Genomic DNA, 25,432 nt, shown 5'->3' on the forward strand with positions numbered 1-25,432 from the left:
AAATGCAAAGGTACATTATAAAGCTTATTGTATGCAATCAGGTTGATTGTTGGAGATGTAAACACTGACTATTAAAAGGAAAACCTTGATACAACACAGAGAAAAATACAATCCTAATAATTCTCTAAAAATACATGTAATAAAGTTATTTATTTGGACAAGATACTGTGCAAGTTATGCAAAACCTATTATGGTAATTAATGCAACATATGATTTATGCTTCTCCCACAATGTATGTATAAACCAGAAATCTCTAATCACATACAGGAAAGATCAACAGGTTCTTTTTTTTAACAGTAAAGCATCTTCAATCTTCATTCACATTTGGACTTGGAAACAGTGCTTTCCTTGGCATTAAATACCAAATATATTCCTTAAATACGTGCAAACATAAGTTTTACTTCTACAAATACAGTACTGAGACCACACCAAAACCATATAAAAATAGCTTCATGTACAGTCACACACAGGAGAAATGAATGTAAACTGTCCAATTATGATAAAAGGTCAGGAAAAACAGCTTTTTTTTTTGAGAATAGAAAGTGGTTTCATGTTGGAAAAAGGGATGAATAAATCACTTACTCAAAATGAAGAGCAGAGCTTTATTCTGAACTGCCATCAGTGTACACTGGCAAACCCCACTGCTGTCAGTACAGTTGTTTTGCCTTCCTACCACTGTAAAGTCAGTTTAAGACCTTCCTTTAACTTCTGCAGTAGGAGATCATAATTTGCAATGATCCAGAACACAGCCTCCAGAGTCTGGTCCCTTCCAGCCTCCTTAGGTAGGCATCTGTGTACCTCAGCTCTCCCAGTTTCAGTTCAGCTGAAGACAGAACATGATTTCCCAGTGCTTGCAGTGACAGTTCAGAGCTGAGCCCGACTGAGCAGGACTGGGCTCTCCAGTGGCTCCCTGAAACCAGGGGTTCTGCTGCCTGATTAACACACTGTGAGAAAGGACAGCAAAAATTGGCCTTTCCTGCTAACTGCAGCTTAAGCAGAGTTGTGCAGAATTGGATTTTGCTGATGGGAGCAAGAACAGCCTGACCCAGTCCATCCTTAGACATGGAGCCCTCCCATGAGCAAAGCTCTGTGCTTGTTTAAGGGCCTCTACAAACAAACCAGCTGTGTTTGCTTGCATTCATTCAAATTGATAAAACATTTTCACCTGTGCTCAAAGATGAATCTCAAGGACAGCGTGCAAGATGTGTGAATATAAGAGAAATGTAGGGAGCATTAAAAAAATAAATAAATACAGTGATCATCGGTGCAGATATTCACATTTGCATGGTGTGTAGCAGCTATGGTAAAGGGTCAGAAATACATTGTGGTTAAAAACCTTTGCCTGCTTTGACAAAACTATGAAATCTATCAAGTCACATAGATGCTTTAGAAGGAGCCAGTTCTTAAAATACCCCATTGCAAAGTCCAGTTCAGTCAAACATATTAGTAGCACAAAAAAAAGTCATGTTTTTCTCTCCAAGCAGTAGACATCTGTTTCTTTTTCAGCTATTGCCTACTGCTGGTTAGCAACACGTAGATGGCAACAATTTAACAATTAACAGAATTTCTGTCCAATTCTTGACTTTCACTGACCATCAGAGGGGCTTTGGAGTGTTCTGTTTTCCTTTTACTCTCCTCATCTTCTCCCTCCTTCGATGCTGCCGAGTTTTCCTCGGCGGTGTCAGGCACAGCGCCCCGAGATGCTTCTGTTGCATTTCCTCTGACTGTAATGTGCTCCCAGCCACCCTGTGAAAAACGGACACAGAAACTCAAAAGGAGAAACATCACCCTTTTAGTGCTGTATGTGACATGATGCTTTATGTGCACTGCTAGTTTGTTCTGTTTGTTCATGAGGAAAGTAATCCTGCTCTGGGATGAAGCAGAAAAAAGGCTCCTTGTAAAATGAAACAAAACACAGCAGACCTCCCTGACAGGGAGTTACAGAAATGGTAAACTTGAGGATTGTTTTTTATCATGGGGAATTGAGATTAGTAGGGTCAGGCATTCATAACAGAGCTACTGCAGTTGTTCCACCAACTTAAAAGGTGGCAAAACCTTGAAATAGCCTTTCTCAAAACACTGAGAATATTAAAGGGTACAACAATGTATTCATGTGCAGACCAGGAAGGAATCCAATTTCTTTTAAAAGGCTCTTACTCCACTAGTTTTTTTAATGTATTTTTTGAATTACCTTTTTAAAATGAAAACTTATCAAATGCAAATAAACAACTTCCCAGCTATGACTGCACAGCCCGTTATAATAACCTCAGAAAGGAACCTAAACCTGAAGGAAAATGACCATTTCCTGAAGGTATATCCAAGCTTTCCAATGCTGGCCAGCTGGGCAGGATGGCACTTCCCTTTCTCTGTGAGCCCACAGACATTGGGATGGACAACTTCAGGCAGTTCTGTGCCCCCAACACTTACCCCAATGCCATAATCCCAGGAGAGGCCTTTAGGTTCCAGGGGCTGGACACCAATCCGGTGGCAGACGGTCCCACAGCTCAGGCTGTGGCTGCCCTGCACTTTGTCAGCTATCACCCACACCTCGAGGAAGCAGAGAGAGGCAGTAAAATGTGCTGCTCTTCCCAGATGTGAAATCTGTGTCTGACCCCTTTCAAGTATCAGGCTTGTTCTTCAATAGGCTGAAAATGCTCTAACCCAAACAAACTATAGAGCAGTGTTATAATTAAAACATTGCCAGATAAGACTTGGCAAGAAATAGATTATAGGAAATATATAAAAAGCCTTGTTGAAATATATAGCCTTCTTAAAAAAATGGAAAAAATTAATGAGGCTTTGTGCAGCAGAGGGCTTGGCTGTATCGATATTCCATTGGGATGATTTTTTCTCTATCATATTCCAGCATTTAGACCAACATTTTGTGCAATGAAATTTAAACAAAACTAAGGCTGAAGAACATTGAATTATTAAAGTATATTCTACATAATTTTTAACAAACTCATGAGCTACAAGGAAGCTTAATACACACCTGGTCCAGGGGCCCTACAGACATTTTCCGGATATTATTGGAAACATGATCCCAGGTGGATCCTTGAGGGTAGCTGGGTGTGATTCCCTGCCGGTACCAGAGATTACCTGTGAAACAAAGAGTGCTGGTTACAGCCCAGCATGGCTGTTTGTCTGAAGTGCTGTAAACAACATAAACCAGGAATTCTTTCTGTGTTCCAGGGAAATGCAGTTTTGGCTAAGGTGTTACAGAGATGGACAAAATGAAGCTCCCACTTTGGAATTTGTATTTCTGTAGTTATTGCTTATAAAAAATAGCAAATACTCTGTTTTGTAAAACTTCTTGGGGAAAAATGTTCATATAAGGAACTAGGCACTAGACAACAAAAGCAAGTGAGCTGAAGGTCTCTGAATCTGTTTTTAAAGGCTTGTTTCTTGTACAAAAGGTGCTTCATGATTTATCTGTTTTGGAGCAGGATTCCAGACAAAACCCAGCCATGCAATTCTCTGACATTCATGTGTCTTCCCCCCAGAGAGCACAGGTGCTGGATTGTTGTTACCCAGGGCACTATCAGATATAACAACCAAGCCTTCAGAAGCAGTACTTAAGTGCACTGCCCCTCCAGTATGAAATATTAGTCCCTTTGGACCACCAGTATTCATCTGTCCAGTTCTAACTTAATCTCTTTTTTTTAAATTAGTCTAGTACAGACTGATGCATTTTTTGTAGCACTGACTAATAATTTTTTAAATCCTTACCATTTTTATCCAAGACAAACACAGATGTTCGTCCCACTGAGACTTGCTTTAATTTCTGTTTTTGAGGTGAAGGGATATGGTACCAACAGTCACCTAAAGGTCACAAATCTTGAGTTAAGCATTGCAAAAATAGAATTAGGTATGAAAATGTCTGCAGCTGAAATACATTGCTGTGCAGGAAAGCTGTGAATGACATCACACTTCATATATTTTTAACATTGTCTCTACAAATGAACACTTTAAATTACACAAGTGAATAGCAAATGAACTGCTATCATTATTGTATTATTTGTATGCACTGTTTTGCACAGCCATGGGGAAGGCCTCTACAAAACAGATTGGACTTTTTCAGACATGGCAGTGGAGCACAGCAAAAGCTAAAGAACGAATTCTTACCTGCAGGCTTGTTTGGAGACACTGAACCCCTGTAGAAGGCAGAACCATCTCTAGCAATAGCCCACACTTGGTAAAATGCTCCAATGGAGATGGAAATGAAGGGCTGATCTGTTCCCACATGCAGCCAGGATGTTCCCTAACAAATCACAGGAGATGAATTGTGAAGCAGTGCTTAAAACCTCCATGACAAAATCTTGTTGATTATTACCAAATGAGAAAAAACCAACAGAGTGAAAAATGTTCTGGAGAATAAATCTTACATAACTTTACCACTAAACAGAAATGAGGTTGCTGATCCTCAAAGATATTTGGATATACAACTCTTTGAAAATAACTAAGTTGGACCATGAAGGGCCTTTTTTTTTTAAATCACTGCATTTTAGGCATCTACATGTCTTTCAACAGCTGGACTAGAGCCTTCTTTTTTCCCCTTAATTCCTCACAAAAATCAGCTGATATAGGATTTCACATTCCAGACACAGTATTCCAGTTCTCACTGCTGCACAGCCTTACAGATCAGGAAGGAAAAAATACTAAATATTTTTCAATTTCTTGTAGTTTTTCTCAAAATTCTACTAAAGCATTTTCTTTGATGTTTTTCCTGGTTTTTGTCCTACTGGTATTGAGGCACCAGAGTGGGACCATGCTTCACAGAGTCCTTTCCTCAGCAATTCCTTTAAGTGGGATACACCTGTTATCAACCATTTCAAAAAACAAACAAAAAAAGAAGAACTAAGCTGTCAGTGCAGAAAGTGGAAGTAAAATGCTTCATGAGAAGATAGCCAGGAGCTGAGAGAGGCTCCTGCAGGTGATGTGGCACAAGCTCAGGTGGATTATGCAAGAGAAATACTATTATAAGGAACGTGGGCAGCTAACTGTGCTACAGCTGATGGACAGGGACTTGCAAATCTGGGACACAGAGGGATGAAAAATAGCAAGGTGCTTTGAGAGAGGGCCCTGTGTGATTGTAAGTACTTGGCATATTACATTAAATACATCAATAAGCAGTAAAAACAAACAGGGAGCCTTACAGCTGGATTTTGCTGTGTCACTCCAAGCCTGCAGAGCACGTCTCCTTTGTCACTGATTGCCCACAGTGCTACTGCTTCTTCATCATCTGCATCTGAACTGGGAATTATGGAGATGTCCCACAGGGTGACAGGAGGCACTTCCAGCCATGGCCCGTTGGTGACTATCTTACATTTTCTGAAGCAGAAAAAGCCCAAACCTGTCAGAAGTGTGTACTTCCCAGTGGCAGTTTGCTGTTTTCTGGGTTCCTCCTGGACATTTCCTCTGACTGAAATGGGGTTGGACTATCTGTGGCCCAGCATTCAGTATGTGGAATTCAGAAGTTGAAACTATTAATAGAAAAGGCCTATTACCAGCAGTTACAAGTGACCTAATATGTACTGATATACCCAGTGTCTACTATGCCTTAATCATTTACCATAAGGAAAATCAGATATAGAGAAAAACTGTCTGACTTTTATCTACAGATCGCACAAAATCCAAGAAGGTAACTACTCACAGAGACTTACAATTAGAGACATAATGCTAAAGGCCATCAGTTTCTCTGCTGGGTTATTTATTTCAGGTTTCTTTACTTTTTCTTTTGTTGATTGGGTTTTGTTGACAAGACTCTTCACCTCATAATTAAAGCAGACTTAGTGAGCAATTAGGATTCAACTTCAAAACTTACTTATATTGAAGTTCCTCACCTTGCCCAGCGCCTCCGTCGGACAAAGTCTTTCATTGTCTTGTGCCCGTGGTAGGACCTAGCAAAAGAGATTTAAACAATGTTCATGAGGATGTAAGAGCACCTCCAGTGTCAGTGCCAGCCTGAGAGCACTGCCTCCATCTGCCCACCAGGCACAACTGCTGATTTTAAAATTCTTCAAGTGACAGTTTGCCAAGTTCACCTTGCTGCCCTCCCTTCCCTGCAAATATCGGCATGCCCACAAAAAGAGGGGAAATGAGGCAGTGCTGAGTCCCTGTCAAAGAGCAGTTAATGTGCAAACCAGAAACGAGAGGGAGTGAGGACTGGAGTCTGGGATTTGGCAGAAGAGGAGTTTCCTTACGCTGGGAAGTCAGCTGCATACTGCCAGCCCTCCCGGTCCGTGCCGCCCGCCGGGCTGAAGTCGATGTACCAATCCGAGACCTGTGGGCAAACAGGGACACTGGGAGTAACAATCAACACCTAATGTATCCTGAACACCTCTTCTTCTATTTACCTCCACCTTTTGGAGAGCAATGACTTGCTAGAAACCTTCTAATACTTGAAATACATACAGAAGTTCCCAAATCTTTTTAATTCAGTGGAGGAGAAAAGCATCTAAGTCACATTAAACAAAACACTCCACTCAGTGCTTAACATTCTTTTGACTATGGAACATTATTGCTAGCTGTTAATGGGGAAAACAAGGTTAAATCCCAGAAGAAAATCTGGGCCCCTTGAACTCAAGTCTTGTATCCTACTTGCTAAGCCTGGACTTCTTTGTAAAATATTTGTAAGCCAAAACTTACCCAAGACCACTGTGGAGAAGGAGGCTTGGTGTTGGTCTTTGTACATTCCTGCAGGCCAGAGGCATCACTCCACATGTATCTGTCTGTGGGCAGACCTCTGTGGTGGTGGAACAGTGCACAAGGAATGCAAGGTCATTTACAACAGGGCGTTTAAAAGGCAAGGGAAGAAAAGCCTTTTTGTAGCACTTCCTGCTTTCACACTGCCATCATTAATCTCCATTTAGAAATATCATGTGAGTGATGAGCACAGTGGGAAAGAATCTGTACAATTGCTTCCAGTTATAGCAAACTTGAGGACCTTGTAAATGTTTCTCTGTAGAGTGATATTCCTCACTACCATTTAAAACTGAATGCCATATAATTGGATATGTATTTTCCTGTACTTTTGGTCAAATATACTATTCAAGGACCCAGTGTATTTAGCACAATATGTATAGGAATATACAGATCCTAGTAACTTTTCTGTCTGGTCTTAATAGTGAAAGGTACTGCAAGTAGGCACACTTTGTGCAATCACAATGCACAAATCTGTAATGTTTTGCCATAATGACATTTTGACATCTTTGATAATTACAAATTAGAAAATTGAGAAACACTGCTCCTTCCATCACAGGTTAACTATGAATGTGGGAGGGGACTGAAGATAGACTAAGTGTAATAACTTTTCATTTGACAGTAGTAGTGTTAAAGTACATAAATGCAATAAATGGAGTAAATAACCTGCTGCTGTATCCAGTGACAGGGTTCCACCGTTGGTTCTCATAGATGTAAACACATTTCACATCTGACTGTGTGTAAATGTTATCAGCACTACTGGCCAGTCCTGTGAGGAATAAACAATGTGGATTAGAGAAAAGCTAAAGCTCGAAGACATGACATTTTAAATTCCATCACTGCCAAGCTGTACCTTGGATGAAGCCACCTCCATATCCACCAGTGTAAGCCCAGGCTGTGTGGTCGTAGCCGATGCCCCACACCACGCCCCGGCTGTTGCTCTCGATCAGCCGCAGGTGCCCTCCCACCTGCCGCCAGAACCTGCCAGGAAAGGACACTGCACTCAACAGCACATCCTTCAGGGATGGTGCTTTCCCCACCAACAGCCCAATAATCTTCAGCACAGGTAACCTTCTCTGCTCACTTGTCCAACCACTGTGCAATCTCTAAGTGAAAGCAGCTGCCAGTTGAAAGCATTTCACTTTGAACAGCTCCCAAAAAGCAGATGGTATTGTTCTGCTTGAGGAGTTTGCAGTACCATATTGCCACAGTTGTCATAAAAGCTGTCGAGAAACTGCTCCTGGACTGCAGTGTCTGTGGAAGACTGAGAATTTCAGATTTCTTGACTCAGATAAAACTGAAAGCTCAAATTATATTCCAATTACAGCAATTAAATTTACTTTCAGTTTAGGCAATCTCTTAAGACATTAAAGATGCAATTTAAAAAACTGGGATCTCAGTGAGAAAGGCTTTTGAAATCACAAGATTATTTCCTGCATCTAAGAATTAAAATATGATTTGGTGAGTTTCTTCACGTGCAATCATGAGTAGGAAGGCAGCTATTAACCCTGTCAGAGCCCATCAAAGCCACTGGACTAACACGACATTCTTTGCTGGATGGCATCCCATGCAGAAAGAACAGCTTCAGAAGCCTCTTACATTTGGTCACATGGCATCAACTGGGGTCCAGCCTCCAGCTCAGGACTTGGCTCACTAACAAAGATGTCTCCTTTACAAGTAACTGACCAAATGGCATGGTGAGAAGGAGGGCCTTGAATCCGTCTGCTTTCACAGCAAGACATGTTCAGCAAAGACAGCTACAAAACAAGAAGCAAAAAAAGCTTCCATTTACAGTGAGAACAAAAATTCCCATTAAGATGTCAGTACTGTAAAACAAAATTTTACCTCTGCACGTTCTTGCCAATCAGCAAAGTGAATTTGCAGCTTTTTCTCAAAAGGCACTAGAATTCAGTGGTTCAGAAATTATTATACAACTACTGGAACTGCTGTGGTTTGCAGGAGCTGATCAGAACAAAGCATCTCTCAGGTTTGCCCCTGCTCCAGTGTATCTATGCCTGTCTGCCTGTACAAAAGACTCTCTGCAGCAATGAAAACAGAGAATGGTTCTTCTACCAATGCAGAAGAACACAGTAACTTAATTCAACTCCTAACTCATTCCTAGCCTAATCTATATCCAGAGATAGGAAGAGAATGTAAAGCAATATTAGTGTTCCTGTGGATAACTGCAGCAACAGAAAGCAAGCAGACTTCAGAGGAGATAACAAGCCTCAGGTGTCACTGCTAAGTTTGATCAGATGGTTTAAATACCTACACTTAAAACCCAGATGAGTAGCCTCAAGAGTTTAAATATAATGCTGACATTTCAGAGAGTGGATTGTGTGTTTTATTGCAGATATCGCCAGCTTGAAATGAGAGATGCCCAGAATTACCCAGTCATGCATTTCTTGCTCTGTTGCGGCTGCCAGGCGGATTGGCCATCGCTGCTTCGTCCTCTCAGGTGTGTACAGTGCAAAGGAATGCTTGGCTTCATTCAGCACTTCAACTATAATGGTCACTTCATTCAGAAACACATGGATGTACTAAGACAAGAGAAAAAAAAACCTGTGACTAAGGCAAACCTTCCACAGAGCCAGCATTTTTGCACTTCAAGTCTACAAACTAGGCATTCCTGCCAAGGACAGCAAAGAATCAATTCTTGGCACAGAGGGAATAGGACTCCACTTCCAGCCTCGCCCTGCTTCTGATTCCTATTGCCTGCAGGCATTAACCCTACTTGGGAAGACCCTGTCCAGCCAAACTGGGCTCTTCACAATCAAGAACACTTTGAATTTCCAGAAGGATTCCTAATTAGTGAGAACTGATGGTTTAAGCAATGTGAGTGGTTTGTGATTGGGTATTTCTGACACAGCATTGACACAGCCCAGAAAAGCCTGTGGTTTGCTGGTACCTGGGGTTACCTTTGATTTGGTTGCCAAACCTCAGGTGCCATAATTTGCCTCCTTTAAAGCTTTCAGAGGCTTCCCTTTGCCACAGGCAGCTCTCCCAGGGGTCTGCAGCTGAACACACCTTCTTCTCCTCATGGTACATGTAATAGATGAACAGGATGCTGTCACGCATCCCATCACTGCCAGTGAACTGCTCCAGTGCAACTCGAACATCCATCCACTTATGAGGCTTCCAGTTCCTCCACCACTGCAAGGCTCCAGTTTTAACCCAAACCGACTGCAAGGCAAACATAAAAGGAATAAAGAAACGGCATGGCTCTTTTTCTTTCTCCCAAATGCTGGTTTTGTGCCCACAAGTTGTGTCTGCTGCAGGTTAGTCTGTATCACACCTCATCATACATTCATACACCTGTATCCCACATTCCCATACAGAGTGTACCAGAGTATGGAAACTCATGAAAGTGGATAAAAAGATACTAAGGTAGCACATGTACAACAGCAGTAACATTCTTACCCTGCAAGAATGCAGTAGCACACAGGTAGTAACTGACTCAAGTTTGTTCTTGTTATAACACAACCTCTCTGGAATTTAAAGGCTTTTGACATAATTTTTTAAAATGTGATCAAATCCCTGGACTCCAAATGTTTTCAATCAAATAATTCTAGATGTCATTAGGCAATTAGCAATGAAGGGACCAACAATATGAATGAATCTGAAAAGAGCCAAGGAGTCATAACAAAGGGAACATCAAACAAAACTGCTGCTATTTATGTGCTGCCATTGACGTTTGCATCATTTATTTACGCAAGTTAAATTAGTCCTAATGGCCACAGAGAGGGAAGCTCACCTCCTTGAGTCACTGTTCCAAATAAGATGCCTCATCCTGTGGTGGAATAATTCATATAATGTTCTGCTGTTGCAACCATTTCTCTGAGGATTTGAGGTCTCACAGTACCCAAATAATGCTGACCAATGCTTTGTTTCTTCTAAATAAAACTATCTGATAATGCTTTTAGATGAATACTGCTGCTCCATCTTTGACAAACTGTTCATTTCCCACAGGGAGCTCAGACATTAATAATCCAGGGAAGTTGTCATAGACAGAAGTAAGGGCAAGAATATAAAGCTGACAGTAAGCTCAAATCAGTATGTCAAAAATGTATTATTGATTCCCAGATGTGTTTAGAAGATAAATGTCCTCACTGCTTACCTGCTCAATAGCCTGCTCATAGTGCCGGAAATTCTCCAGTTCCCGCTTTGTCCTTTCACTGAGCTGCTGAAAAATCTGCTTCCTCCACGCTGCTGTCTGTGCAGGAGTGATGGACAGGGACAAAGACTGCACAGATGATGACAAACCTGGGACAGAACCAAACCAAATAAACTCCAGTGAGCTTTGAGTACAGTTCTGTGAAAGGTATAACACAGCGTTCCTTTGAACACCAGACTGGATCAACCCAGTCTAACACCATTTTTATAATGATTATAATTTGGAATCAATGTATTACAGCCAAACTTTGTAAATGATTCATAAAAAAGGATCACTAGATAGATTATATAGAAGCTTTTAAAGCCATAATCTTGTAAAAATGAGAGTTTGGTCACTAAACTGCAAGATAATTAGATAATATACATCAATAGACTGTTAAATACTGGGATGCCACAGTTCATGGTTTATTTTACCCGTTTCAGTAGGAATGGCAGAGTGAGGCAGTTATTGCCAGCATCTGCACCTCCCAAGAGAGCCCTTTTCACTCCTTCCTGTTACTCCTCAGTGATATTATGTGTTTTGCCCAAAGCTGCAGTTTCAGTACAATTAAAAATGAGATGCAGATCCAGCACAGATTACTTTACAAAATTGCTACAGGAACTCAAGAGAAAATATCAATTTTACATTTATTTATCTCAAGCCCAAAGTGCTCTACAGCTAAATACTGCAGCACTATGCTCAGACATGAACCTATTAACAAACTGCAGTAAGAGAAAGTGGGTTAGCACGAGTTTTGCACCATGGCTTTGCTCAGAAAAAAACAACATATTCCTTAAAGAGCATATTGAGCTGTGACTGGAACTAGGGTGTGCTGTGGTGACTGGTCAGTACCTGATGGAGCAGTGAACCACTTCAGTGGGCTGTGCAGATCCACCAGACAGCCTCCCCCAGACACCCAGGCCCACAGCGGGTGCTCATCGGCTCCATACTGGTCTTCAGCTCCCACCGAGAAGGCGCCCAGGGAAGAGAGACTGGATGTGTCTGCAAAGCTGCTGACAGACAGTACTGGATGCTTCTGAGCCTCCTTCAGGTCTATGTTTATCCACTGCAGTTCTGCAGAAGGATTTGGGTTTGCAGGAGATTTATTCATTTCAAGGTTATCTTTGTCATTACTAGCTGAAGCAGCGGTGGCTTCTCCTTGCTCAGAGTGCAGAGGATCCACAGGCAGCCGTGCAGATGTTGCAGCCTGGCTGGCTGGGCCATCCCCAGCAGCTGCAGCTCCCAGCAGGGCAGGGCTGGCAGGGCTCGGGGGCAGGCCGGGCAGCTCTGTATCAGAGGAAGGATCTGCATCACCCTGAATGACCGCGCTTGTTTGGTTCTGAATATCATCAGTAAAGAAACAGCCAGCACTGAAGGACAAATAGATAATTAATTATTATCCAAAGCATTGTAAATTAGCACAGGCCTTAGATTGCAGACACACAGAAACTGACTTAGTGTTTCACTGCAGGAGAGACACAGCAGACTCCTCTTTTAAATGTCAAATTCTATCATCAGAGGAACGAGTCCAACACAAACCTGGCAAACTGGTCTAGTAAATCTGAAACACAGGAAGGAATTTTATTGATTTTTTCAAACAATTGGTGGTGTTGGCTGCCTACAACTCTCAGGAAAACGCATCCCATTTTCTGAATACGAAATAATGAATAGGATTTTTTAAAGCCCATTATTTGCTCTTATGATTTGTCTTTGCCCAAGGGAACTTCTCAGCACACACTCTGGCTCAAACAAGTCAGATCCTTGGCATGTGTGGTTCAGCCCAGAGGCCAGCAGGCAGGGGGAGTAACTGATTTAACCTCCCTAGGAAAAGAAACATATAGTGACACTCAGGAAGAATAATTCCTAGTGGAATTGACATTCCTTCATTGTATTTCATAAAACACATCTTCTCTTATTAGAGACTAGTTCCAGATAGAGATAGTAAAGCCCAGAGGAACATGCTTTACTGCAGGCATCCAGTGAATTCCAATGTGGGAGCTTCAGATTCTTTGAGTGCAACAACTGCTGCTTATTGTTAATTTTAATAGCAAAAATGCAATTGCCTTTTGGCATACATAATGATTAGAGATGTCTTTCCCACTCCTCCTTGTCTGTACCCCTTGAATGTAAAGAAATGTCTCCTAGCATTGAAACCCTTGCTGTACGAAGTCTTGAGCAGGTATTCCATGAAGTACCTGAGCAGACTTGTTGAGCTCCCAGTCTGAGATCTGTCACTCTCCCTGCCAGACACAATTGCCTTCCATGTCTTCCCACTGAGCTCACTTGGTGTGACACCTTGACGAAAATAAATTGCTCTGTCATCGCAGCCGATTCCCCAGACCTAGGGAGGAAAGGGCTTGGTGAAGGAAGTGGCTTGGAATGCAGCAGGTATCAGATACAAAAAAGGAGCAGTGGTGCAGAATTGAGCACAGAAAACCACTGGACACAGCATTTTCTTTTTGTGTTCTTCCTTAATGTTGACACTGTAGATGCAGAACAAAATTCTGTACCAAAACCAGTCTGCACCTCCCTGTGCCATACAAGACATGTGCTGGCTGTCACCAGGTTCTGTCACCTTCAGGTGCAGAACTGCAGAATTCAGCCTCTCTCCCTCCCAGCAGTTTAAGCCCAGGGTCCCTTTGTCCAGCCAGCCCTACTGGCACTGCTGAGACCCCTCCCCACGTGTGAACAGCTCCTGCACTAGAAGGAGCATACCCCTTAGAGGTAACATTCCCTTTAGAGGGGAATGTAAATACCCTCTCAGCTGCTCCCCTGCTCTCTTACCTGGTTGTTTAAGCCTACGGTTACCATCATCATTTCTCCAACCATTTCAATCCAACTTGTCCCACAAGGATTATGTGAGTTCACTCCTCTTCTAAACCATACCTGTAACAACAACAGGAAGTCTAAATTTTTCTCCCTCTGCTCTAGCAGGAATTTAGTTTCTTTAGTGGATTAGTCTTAATCTCTAACACTGACTTGCTACATTGTCTTAAGAAATTAATTACTTCCTTGATTCTTTATCAGATAAAGATAAAACAATTCATCCAATAGTACCCACATTGTGTGTCCACCTGCAGCCAGAAAAGCCAAAAAAGGAGACTTTTTTGTAGGACTTTCTGTGACAGAGTTAGCTTTTCTGCTCTAGGAAAAATACTTTCTATTACTATCACCACATAGGCTATTTTTGATCACTCTGAATGGGCTTCTAAACAGTGTTCTTACATTCAAACCCTAGAAGCAGAGCTGCCACAGGGAACTATCAGGGGATGTCTTTAGCAGTACAGCTCTTTAAATTGTCTTCCCTTAGATCTGACTTTACCAATCTGGAAGTGTCTGTGGGCTGGGCACCTGGAGGAAGTTCCCTCTGTATGTAGCACGTATCCATACAGTCATAGTAGCAAGCAGCTCCCTTAGAAGCTGTTGGTTGAATCCCATAACATCAGGATGCTTGACTGCCCTGTGGCAGAGCTGAAGGAAAATGCACCAGCCTATCTCCATTTATTACAGTGCATTTATGTGGCAGATGGAGCAGGCTGGGCACAGCCTGTTACCATGGCTCAGCTGGCAAGTATTGTCTCACTACAGCAGAGAAACTCAACAGAACTGCTGCACAAGCACAGAGCTCAGGCCTGGCTTTGAATTCAGTGTGAAGGAGCAGGGAGTGGGACTCCATCATCTTTATGGGTCCCTTCCAACTTAAGACATTCCATCAATCTAAGTTAAAACTCCAGTAAGAAAGTAATCACACATCCACATAAGAGATATCTCACCTAATTAAATACCAAACCCCCACATTAAAAGACTGATTAAGAGGGAACAGTTGCAGTAGGAAGATAAAATAGCATCATGCAGGAAAGTGTAGATGAGAATACTCCTCCTGCTGCTTTTGATGTAAAATTCAGTCCTTGTGGAAACAGGAGTCACTTCAAGTTTGATGCTTAATATCCCTTAGAAGAGGCTCCTCGTCCAATCCCCACCCACCTGCCAAATCTGTCTGACTTGGGTTTAGAAAATTCCTTCCAAAAAAAAAGGCAAAAGGTTTTCCTTAAATTCAACAAAACTATCAGAAACCACAGAGCATTCCCATAACAGCAAGGGGAACCAGAATTCCCCAAACCATGGGGACAGAGTTCAAATCACCAATGCTTCCTGTGCCAGTTACACTCCTGTTTGAGAGCAGCAGACAGGGAAAGGGAAGGAAAAAGCAAAAGCAGAACATGAACCCTCTTACTTTTCTATCCTTTGTAACACACCACACCACATCAACACCCACAGAGACGTGCATGATCCCATTTTCAGAGCTTGGAGACTCCACAGTACTCCAGGAAATCCCTGCAAAGACAGAATCCAGAAGGCACTGTGGGTTAGTTTCTTATTCAACACTATGCAAATCAAAGGGGTTTCCAGCCAGATTTAACAAAATTCACCTTGAGGGTTATTCCTGTCAATTCCTTCTCTCACAATAGCTTGCCCTTCCCAGAGAGTTGCCCAAAGGAGGTCATAGGGTCCACAGCTGATCTGTACAACTTCACCAGGAGTGGTGACTAAGGACCATGTGGAACCTTCTGGATTGTGATGGCAGACATTTTCTCTGTACCATACCTAGACAAGTTTGAAAAAACAAAATCAAATGAAATAAGGAAAAAAAATATCACTACAACAATGAAACCATTGAGACAAGAGTAAAGACAAACTGGAAAGAACAGCTCTCCTTTAACAAGAGGATTGTTTTATGTAGTGCATGGCATCTGACCTTTAAAGGTATGTTTTCCTAAATGTTGATTATGCAGTTGAAGCTATTTCCTTATGTACTAAGGGAGGAGGCTGTTCTACAGGGCAGCTTTTATCATGGAACTACATCTGGATTTGGTACAGTAACCTATTGCTACAAGTTCTGTGTATATTTCAACATTTAAACCACTTCAGTGTATTTCAGGGCATGTTATATAAACCAAGAGTGAACAAATACATAACACAAAAATGTTACTGTTAGCTGAGAGCCTGGCCTCACTTCCACTGAACAGAGCTTGTCACAATATGGGGGGAAAATTCCATTCTCTGTGCAGCCTTTGGTGACGTTCAGCCATTTGTTAGTCTTGGACTGCAATTTTCTGTAGATCACAGTCAAAGCAGAAAGGTCAAACACACAAAGTATCCTGTGGCAGTCATACAAATGCTCCACAGTACGACTGCTGAGTGCTGAATCTTCATTTTGAGGAATACTTTATTTCCCTGGGGACTTTCACTTGGGAAATAAAAGCATTTTACAGTGGCAGTCAAGTAAGGCTTTAGACTGGAATGCTTGTCATGTATTACTAGAAAGTATGAGGAATAGGGAGTTTTATTTTATACAATGTAATCAGGATTGCTTGCCTCTCCAGGCAGTGCCAAATGTGACTGAAAGCTCAGGTTATCTGTTAAAAGTATTACATCCTGAGACCACAAGTTACAAAGTGTCTAGACACAAAGGAATATTAGATATATGCTGTAAGGATGAAGGAAGAAAAGCAAGAGTCAAATCTTCACAGGACTGAGCAAAAGAGGAGACCCCATGGGAGGCTTAAAACCAACAACAATAAAAGAGAAAGATGTATAGTTTTCAACAGAAAATAAAATGAAAACATGTCAGAGCTGGATGCCACATTGCCAGGTTAGGAGGTGATCACTTTCCAATCAGTAAGTCTTTGAAAAACCATTCTGTAAACTCTTGAATCATCCCTGTCTCTCCACCCCAAAGGCACAGCACAATGCTTCACGAGAACCTCTGTCAGGTTTTAAGGCTCCTTCTCCTGGTTCCCAACACCACAGTCAGCATTCTGAGCATTTTTCAAGATATAATATTCTACTACTCAGCCCCAGTTTTTAAGATTCACCTGTTCATAGAGGTTAAGGCTTCCATAAAACAACAACCCTAGAAGTACTAAGCCTTTCCATTTACAACACAAGTTGTTATGTAATGTAGTCTCAAAGCAGCTTTTCATTCTCTGCCAGATGCACAAGCAGTGCATTTCCTTACCAGTGTAAGACAATAACAACCCTGCCTTGCTATACAGGTATTTAAATCCTTTTAACTAGTATTTTTTATTAGGAGACTTAGGGAACACATACATACCCTTCCTTGCAAAGAAACTGCCCACACCGAGAGGCGGCCGAGAGGCTCGTCCGTGATCTCCCATCCTCCGACGGAGATGTCATTGAAAGGGTCTGGCAGCTGGTCTGGTTCATCATGGGACACAATCTGGAGCAAAGGGAAGGAAGGTTCAGGAGAGGAGACACTGCAAACAGGTGGCTTGGCTGGTGCTATAACTAGTGTCTAGCGGATTGGTTACGTTTCACCCCCTAGGGTGGCTGAGCAGGGAGATTCTCCCTCTCACTCAAGGCCTCCATATGCAGAGAGGGGAAATGCTACCAAGGCAGCATGGAGAAGTCTGTGTTATGCACCTTAACTAAAGTAAGTTTTTACTCACAGAACAGTGCATTCAGAAATGGAAAGCTGAAAGATCACAAATTACAAATTTTGAATGTTTTTAGAATGGAACAACAATTATTAAAGAACAGATATTGACACAGATAAAGCACACAGCTTGTGAATGATGCAAGGCAGGTACCACCTTGAAGGAGAGTGCTTTGTCACACAACCAAAGGAAGTTAAAAAGTTGATCTGAAATTTGCATCCATCTCTAATTGCATCACCATAAGTTTTGGCACCTTATTACCACAGGTTTCCATGAAAAATCCCAGCCTTCCATTTATGCTTACAAGAACAGCAAGTCGGAAGTGAAAGAATTCAAGTCCAGCTAACAGAGAAGTCAGAAAATTAACTTCTCTGCACTTCTAATTGATTATTTCAGGCAATCAGTTTATTTAATATGTAAAAGAGATCCAGAACCTTTGCCCAAATGTCCCGTGATTTGTATCTCCTGTATCTGATCCATCTCCTGCGTCTGACACAGGAATTCCATCTCTTATCCTTTGTGTAGGTGCTGGGGAAGTCTATGGCGTAAGTCCAGCCCTGCAAACAGAGGTTTCCTTGTATGAAAAACAGGATCAAGGGAAAGCTTGAAGTCATAACTTAGAGCAATTCTGCACAAGAGTCACAGCACAAGTCACTCTGTGTGTCTCTAGAGCCCTGATTAACAGATCAGCTAATTCCATGAATGATTTATGAATCATGCCCAAATTCCTCTAGGTGATATACACAGAACAAACAAGACACAGTAAAACATTTTACTTTCTTCATAGTAAAGACCTTAAATAACAATGGCATTCAGATGCCAGGGTTTCATGGCCTGATCAAAAGAAAAAAGCTTCTATAGAAGCTTCTACAGACTTCAAAAGCCTTCAAACAAGATCCTTCTTTCTGTTGTATTAGAGTTGAGCTATTTCTCAGAAAGAAGTATCTACAGCAAGTTTTATTTTTACAGACTTTTTTACACTTCTATAAAAGTTCCTTCTATTTTACAGAGTAAGGGTTCCCAGAATAGATCTCTTTTTGGTATTGTTCACCTACCCCTTTCTCTGTTGGTTCCCCTCCAATATTTTCATCCACATACCAGTCAGACTCCCACTCCCAGTGTGGTGAAGGCAGTGTGAAACTATCAAGCTGCTGGTATTTTAGCCCGCTCACATCACTCCACTGCCAGCGGTCACTGGGCAGTAATTTCTCACAAAAGCCACCAACTGGATTCCAGCGCTGCCAGAAATAATAAATAAAGTATTTTCTTTGAGATCACATTATCCCATTGCACATCTACAGGGAGTCATGACATGTTTCTTGTTTTCTGCAGTAGAAGAGGAATAAATTCTTGGGGTGAATGAGAAAGTGCTCACTCCATGAGCCCCTCCCTGACACAGCCTTTGGAGGAAGCTTTTAAATATCAAACAAGGGCTGACTGCAGAGCTTGTCCCAACCAAGTCATTTTCAGCTACAGAAATAGGACCATCTGATGCTGTATTTTACCAGGCACTGGGCTTTTTTCTTTGGTGATGTATGGCACCATGACACTGCAGCATTAGGGTAATGCTGTGTGGATGGCCTTGGTATCTCTAATCTACTCCCAGAGAAAGATGATTCATATCTTGTCTGCACTAGAAAAACAGCACTGCCTCTGCCAGGAACAGTGTTGAGAGAACTGTATCAGCAAATCTCCCCTGGATCTTATATTTTTTCCCTAATCTGCCTTGAATCAGTTACAGAAGTGATAACATAAGGATTTTCACCAATACTGTTTTTTTTTCCCCCAGACTCCTACATACTATGGAAATACTGTCAAAATCTGTCCTGTAATACTGTCTTACATTTTAGGGCACATGGAAAGTTAGTGTTGCCAAATCCATCAATAATTTTTACACAAAATATTATTTGCTGTTACTAGAAATTTAGCATTTTCTTTAGAAAGGCTAAATTGCCTTCCACATTATCTGCAAACTACTTCAGTTTAATTTCATCATTGCTAGCTGTTGTAGAGTATTTCTTTTTGTGCTTCCTAGTATTTTGTTTTCCATTTTTCATTACCTAGAACACATAAAAAGAAAATTTTAAAGTAACAAATAAAATTTTAAATTTGGTGTTTTTAAAGAACATGTTTACACAATAAAAGGAACATATTTAAATGGCTGAAAAGCTGTATCAATATTAAATAATGTATAAAATTAATTTGTTGTACTTTTGCCCATGCAGGTGAGTTAATGTCTCTTCCCAATTTATATTCATTCTATTGCCCATTAGAAATCAGAGAAATGTGCTCAAGAAAATTAATCAGTTTTCTCTCCCAATTAAGTTTTGGTTAACTTACAACCAAATGTGATAAATTTCCTTTAAAATACTGTTTTAAAGATATTATTTTGAAGTGCATCAGATAGAAAGAATGACCTTAACACTTCTATGCGAAAAAGTTGGAAACGTTGTACTTTAATGGAAAGTTATGGCTTTATTAGAGAAGTCTTGCTAACACTAAGAAGTAACATTGTTTAAAGAATAATATATTTCTGATAATATATTATCAGAATATATGATCATATATAAAATATTTCTGATCTTTGTTGCCTGGAAGTTACATGGGACATTTTCTCAAGGGGATTGTGTATTTGTCACTAAGGAAAGGAGGAATGGAAACCACTCAGTGAAAAGGGGGAATGCTCCAGTCTGAAATGGCTCACACAGAACAGGCTGGAGTTCACACTAGCATTGCTTTTGCTAGGAGCAGGGAAGTGTACCTCCTTTGGGAATTTAAATACTACAAGAATAACCTGGTATTTGGCACATATACGTACTCTTCAGAAACTTCTGATAAAAAATGAAAACAAATAAAACTGATCAATCCTCCTGTGAGAAAACCACACAGAGACAGCTGATGTAGACTGTGCTGTCAGCCCAAGCAGTGGCTGTGTGAGAGGTACTGTACCTGTCATACCTGGTTCTCATAGGTTTCCTCCTGGTATCTGATGGGAACATCTCCTGAGAACACGTAGGTGTACACCTGATGGTCACAGGCTATTCCCCAGCAGCACTGTTTGACAGCAGAGACCCTCTTGAATTCCAGCTGTGTGTCCTTGCACAGCTCCCAGTACTGGCCAACAGTAGAGAGAGTGTAAACCCTCCCAAAAATGTCAACAGCCCACAAAAGGGAACTGGGCATGGCCATATCTGAAAGGCAAAACCAAGGTTATTGCTGGAAATGATGGGTACAAAAATGGATCTTGAAGCTACTGCAGATGGCTCTGAGCCATCATCAGTCAAATTAAATAAAGATGTATGAAATAATTTTTTAAAAAGAGCCTGTGCAAAGCTGGCAGCCAGACCTCTTTGTCAAAGCTGTGCAGCCAACACCTCTCAGACGTCCCTGAAAAGCCATAAGAAAGACCTTTCTACCAGCCCACTACAATCTATCCTACAAGAGCTCAGAAACAAACAGGACAGCTCTGGCAGGCTGGGGACAGACATCAGTTCTGAACTGGGATGAAGCAGCACAGACCATCTCATAGCAGGCAGCTCCACTCTCAGGATCTGGTAATGCTGGTGGTGCTACACACCCTGCTCATCTCAGCTCCACAAAGCCTGATATCCCCTGATCCCTCCTTCTCAGCCTCCTCTCTGTGGAACAACACACCTACACAAGTACAAAGGCAAGGATGTGAAAGGGAGCTTCTCCAAAAGCACACATCTGGTTTTAAACCATGAACATCCTGCCTGCTTCTGCCAGGAAACCTCTTTCAAAGCATTCTGGAGCAGATCCAACTTTAGGATCTTTATTACGTAGGTGTGATGAATTTAAGTACACACAGAGCATGGTTTGGCAGCAGAGACCTGGTTGAGTTCCATTCTGGTTCCATCACATAATAACCTGTCATTTTCTGGGCACTGCAGCCCCGCCCTTCTCAGAGGGGTCAGGCAGGTGCACATCAGTCCGTTCAGAAGTCAAGAAAGGCCAGGGTATTTCTGTCACTTGACCTTCTGGGTGCCATCAAAACAGACAAATTTTGGTAGTTCTGTATGTTTGACAATCAGAATTGCTAATGAATGTTTTGAACTTTGCCTTCAGCTCCTTTAACTATGCAGCAGGGAACTGGGAGAGGAAAGGGGACCCAGATCCAACACAATGAAAGAGGAATTCTTGCTTGTAGTCAGTGTGGAACACTGCTTCTTTGCTGTCAAATGGCAACTCTGCTTTCAATACAAGAGCCTAAGGAGAGCTGCCTGCCTGCTTTCTGGTAAAAGAGGTGGCACTCAGGGACTGACTTGCACTCTCTACGTGAATGGCAGTGGTGAAACAGTGGAGAATCTCACACAGCTGGGTCAGTGCCAAAGAACAGCAAATTCCCCTGGGATCCTAGGGAGAATATATCAGGAGGTTTTGCTTCATAGAATTGTTGCTGCTAAGTGCCTAAAAACCTGGATCCAACAGGTGAAGAACAGGTAACAGTGATAAGAAAACACACAGCAGCAGAGAATGAGTGATACCAGGGGAAGGTGAGCAAAATTCTCCTATTAGTTGTAGTATAACTAAGATGAATCCTCTGGTTTTCATCATCTCCCCCTCTTTGTTGCTGGGACTTTGAAGGCATCAATCTTTGTCTGCTCTTGGATCAACCATTTGCCTTCTTTATATCCTCGTATAATGGAGTACAGAAGGACTTAACATGAAATAATGGAACTAAGTGAAGAGGAGGTGAAAATTAGTGTGTGTATCACTGGGAAAATAAAGGCTGTGAAAATAACCCTTCAGTATTAGCAATTAAAGTTCTGCAAGAGTGTTTATAACAGAAGACAATATTATGCACTTCATCTTAAGTAACCAGAATACCAGAGAGTCTGCAGTGAAGGAAGCATTATAGATAATGCAACAATGACAGCTACCTAGCCAGGTAACAAAGAAAAGTGATGCTTGGGTCTCTTAGAGATGAGCAAATGTATAAATGAAGGCCTGTACCTGGAATGACAGTCCAGGCAAGCAGAAAAGTGCCTTGAACGGTTCAGGAAAAGGTGATGAAAATTCCAAAGATTATGAAGTTAAGAAAAACATAGATGAGACAACTAAAATAATGCAGGCTAATGAACTGGTTTAAAATACTCAAGGCAGCCAAGACAAGTGAGGGTTTCTACATATTATTTCATCTGAACTTTTGAGACAGTGTTTGGGGCATCATGGGAAAATCCCAAATGCATTTGGGATTATAAACTTTAAAGACTTCACTCTAGGCCCCTTTTGCACCGGCTGTGCTGCAGAAGATGAAGACAGATATTGCCCACTTTTGAAGGATTCTCAGTGCTGCTAGTTTATGTGCTTTTCAGTGAAGGCAGAAGTTGTCAAGTAATCTCAGGGGCCTGGAAAAAACCTGATCTGCTGAATTATTCCTCATCCCACAGCTCAGCCAGGTAATTTCAGATAGAACTAAAATGCTTAAATGAAGAAAACATATTGGAAATTAAAACTTCTAGTGGCCTGGTGTATCACCGATTGCTACAGAATTCCAGAAAAACATCCCAATTCCTTGCATATAATAAAAGCGATGCTGCTCCTCGGGAGAGCAGGGCCCTGTCCCCGAGTTCAGGCCGTGGCGGTGGCAGGATGTGAACCACCCCTAGACTGGACGTGTTCCAAGGCACACCGCGCACACGAACCGAGCGGGGACTCCTCCGGTACCCCCGTCCAGCCACGGCCGCGCTGCTCGGAGCCCGCGGGGATCCTAGAGCGCTCCGCGGACGCGGCAAGGCGCGCACGGCGCCCCGCAGCCGCACACAGGGGCCGGGCATTAAGGCCGGATCGGCTTAGGAGCCGTGCGGGGCTGCGGCGCCACCGGCTGCCGGCGGGCTACGGCAGGAGGCGGGCGCGGGGCTCCGCCGGCGGCGGCGCGACCCGAACCGCCCCGGGCGCCCCCCGCGGGGGCTGCGCGGAGGTGCCGGCACCTCCCCAGGGCTCCGCCACTGCTCCCGACGGCGCTGGAGCCGCCGGGAAGGGCGGCAGGGGCCCGACCTCCACCCACCCACCCTGCCCAGCCCGGCCCGGCCTGGCCCGCCAACGTCCCGCGGGCTGCGAGCGGCACTGCCCCGGCCCGACCCCGGGCTCGCCCCTTACCTGCCTCCCGCCGCCCGGCGCCGCTCCCGGCGGAAGGAGCCGCCGCGCCCCGGCAGGGCGGCCCCGCGGAGCCGCGGCCGGCGGGGAGCGCCGCGCCCACACCGGCTCCGAGCGCCGCCGCCATTGGCGCGGGCCGGGCGCGTCACGGCCGGGGCGGCGGGGCCGGGACCGCGGGGCTCCGCCGGGGCCCGGCTTGCGGAGCGCCGGGGCGGCTCCTGCAGGAGCTCCAGGGAGGGCGACAGAGCTGAGCAAGGGGCTGGAGCGGATCTTGGGAGGGAAAGCTGAAGGAGCTGGGCCTATTCGGCCTCGAGAAGAGACGATTGAGAGGGGATTTCATCCATGTGTAGAAATACCGAAAGAGGCGTCAAGAGGAGGCTCTGCTTGGTGGTGCCGGGCAATAGAGCAAGAGGCAGCGGGCAGAAACTGATACAGGACATTCCACCTGAACATGGAGAGCAACCTTCCCGTGCAGTGACCGAGCACTGGAACAAATGGCCCAGAGAGGTGTGGAGTTTCCTGCACTGAAGATACTCAAGGACTGTCTTGATGCCATTCTGTGCCATGCACCCTAGAACGAGCCTGCTTCAGCCAGGTTGAACAGATGAGCCACTGTGGTCCCTTCCAGCCTGACCCATTCTGTGATGCTGTGACTCTGCAGAAGGGGCTCGTGCAGGCAGAGCCCATCCGTCTGTCCGGCTGCTCGGAGTGAGCCGTGGCTGCAGCTGGAGTGAGGGAAACCAGCCTTTAGGGAAACCAGCCTTTAGGAAAACCAGCTTTTGCCTGAAGTTGCCCTCTGCCACCAGTAAATGCCCTGCCTGGGGTGTAAGGAAGGAGGTGGCCTTTCCTGTCACAATCTTTGGCAGCTCAGTTGGAGCACAGTAACAATGCTCCTTCTCTGGGGCATCACCAAAGGTGTTGCTTAACATTTATTGCAGGATATCATGCACTTGCCCTGCTACAAATTATAACCTCCCTTTGAAACTGCTGGCTTGTACATCTCAGCTTTTTTCATCACATTCCAGTTCATTTTGAAGTGAGACAGAAAATCTAACAAGATAGGCAAGGACTCCCGTGACTGTCCTTTCAGATATCTGAACCAAAAGTATCCCAGACCTTCATATGTCTCGCAGGCCAGTACAGGAGTTGAAAAAGCATTGCAGACTTTATTCAAAGAGAACTGGCTGATCTCTTGTGAGTCTTGCCTGAGGAGTTTCTAGTTGCTGGTTAAGGAGAATACATCTGCCTTGCTCTAGTCCTGTGGGCTGTGGGTTCAATGGTTTTGGTGGGCAGAGGGTTGTGGTTTGGAGGGTTGATGCACACATGAAATTCTCTAGAATGATTCCTGTTTGAGGCAAAGCCATCCTGTCTGGGTTGTTTCCTGCTGAGCCCCCAGGACACTTGACTCACTGCACTGGTTTTGGTCCCTTGCACAGGCTGGGGCCTACCTCAACACAGAATTTTTGTTCTCTATTAGTGTTTTGATGATTTGATAATTGTAGCAAAACATATTTATCAGACTAAGTACAGTTTAGATCTTAGAAAATTAGCTTTGTAAGATTTTTCAGTGGTTGTGATTGATACAATTGATGTGTACTCTGTCCCGTGGCCACTATTAGCGGGTAGAAACAAGATTTTAGTTGTTTTCCATGGGAACTAGATTGCAGAAGAATTTATGGAGCATTTCCTGTTTTTTTTCCCAGTTTGGATTTTCAACAGCAGTCTATAATGTTACAGGATGGCAGCAAAAATGACTGGATATGTGAGGGGTTTTCACAATAAGTCATTTATAACCAGTACAGTTTTCCCCTGGTTATTTGAGAGGACATTAAATGTGAAACCAAACAAGTGCTCTCCAAACCACTGGCAGCACGTGTCTTCTGTGTGGTCAGTGGCTCTGCTACACCTGTACTTTGATGTAGAAGTTAGGATTGAATTGATGCCTTACAAGAACTCTCTGCTCTGGGTGTCCAGTGCTGAGCCCTGCTTTGTTCAGTTGCTG

General features: G+C 43.2%; 1 protein-coding gene across 2 annotated transcripts; it reads right to left on the reverse strand.

The window, feature by feature from the left end:
• Positions 1-588: 588 nt before the first annotated feature.
• TECPR1 (tectonin beta-propeller repeat containing 1) lies at positions 589-23,557 on the reverse strand. Of its 2 annotated transcripts, XM_030229706.2 has the most exons (25): positions 23,434-23,557; positions 20,272-20,504; positions 18,369-18,551; positions 17,748-17,870; positions 16,971-17,096; positions 15,286-15,460; positions 15,090-15,190; positions 13,640-13,741; positions 13,051-13,196; positions 11,708-12,225; positions 10,820-10,965; positions 9,730-9,885; positions 9,093-9,242; positions 8,302-8,459; positions 7,556-7,683; positions 7,369-7,471; positions 6,649-6,745; positions 6,204-6,283; positions 5,844-5,900; positions 5,157-5,331; positions 4,126-4,261; positions 3,730-3,822; positions 2,993-3,099; positions 2,428-2,547; positions 589-1,746 (listed from the first exon to the last, which is right to left on the reverse strand). In XM_030229706.2, the coding sequence occupies exons 1-25, from the start codon at positions 23,555-23,557 to the stop codon at positions 1,549-1,551; spliced, it is 3,735 nt and encodes a 1,244-aa protein (XP_030085566.2). In that variant the 3' UTR covers positions 589-1,548. The 2 variants fall into 2 exon arrangements, with proteins under 2 accessions (XP_030085566.2, XP_050836130.1); XM_050980173.1 differs by lacking the exons at positions 589-1,746; positions 2,428-2,547; positions 5,157-5,331.
• Between the last annotated feature and the right edge of the window lie 1,875 nt (positions 23,558-25,432).

The sequence above is a fragment of the Serinus canaria genome, chromosome 14, assembly GCF_022539315.1.
Source record: "Serinus canaria isolate serCan28SL12 chromosome 14, serCan2020, whole genome shotgun sequence".
Classification (NCBI taxonomy): Eukaryota; Metazoa; Chordata; class Aves; order Passeriformes; family Fringillidae; genus Serinus; species Serinus canaria.

What these genes read in the sequence shown, in the direction of transcription:
- TECPR1 (XM_030229706.2), bottom strand. Translation starts at nt 23,557, where the DNA reads ATGGCGGCGGCGCTCGGAGCCGGTGTGGGCGCGGCGCTCCCCGCCGGC. An exon ending in CGCCGGGCGGCGGGAGGCAG is followed by an intron (nt 20,505 to 23,433) that starts GTAAGGGGCGAG and finishes TTTGCCTTTCAG; the next exon opens with ATATGGCCATGCCCAGTTCC. An exon ending in AGGAAACCTATGAGAACCAG is followed by an intron (nt 18,552 to 20,271) that starts GTATGACAGGTA and finishes TATTTCTGGCAG; the next exon opens with CGCTGGAATCCAGTTGGTGG.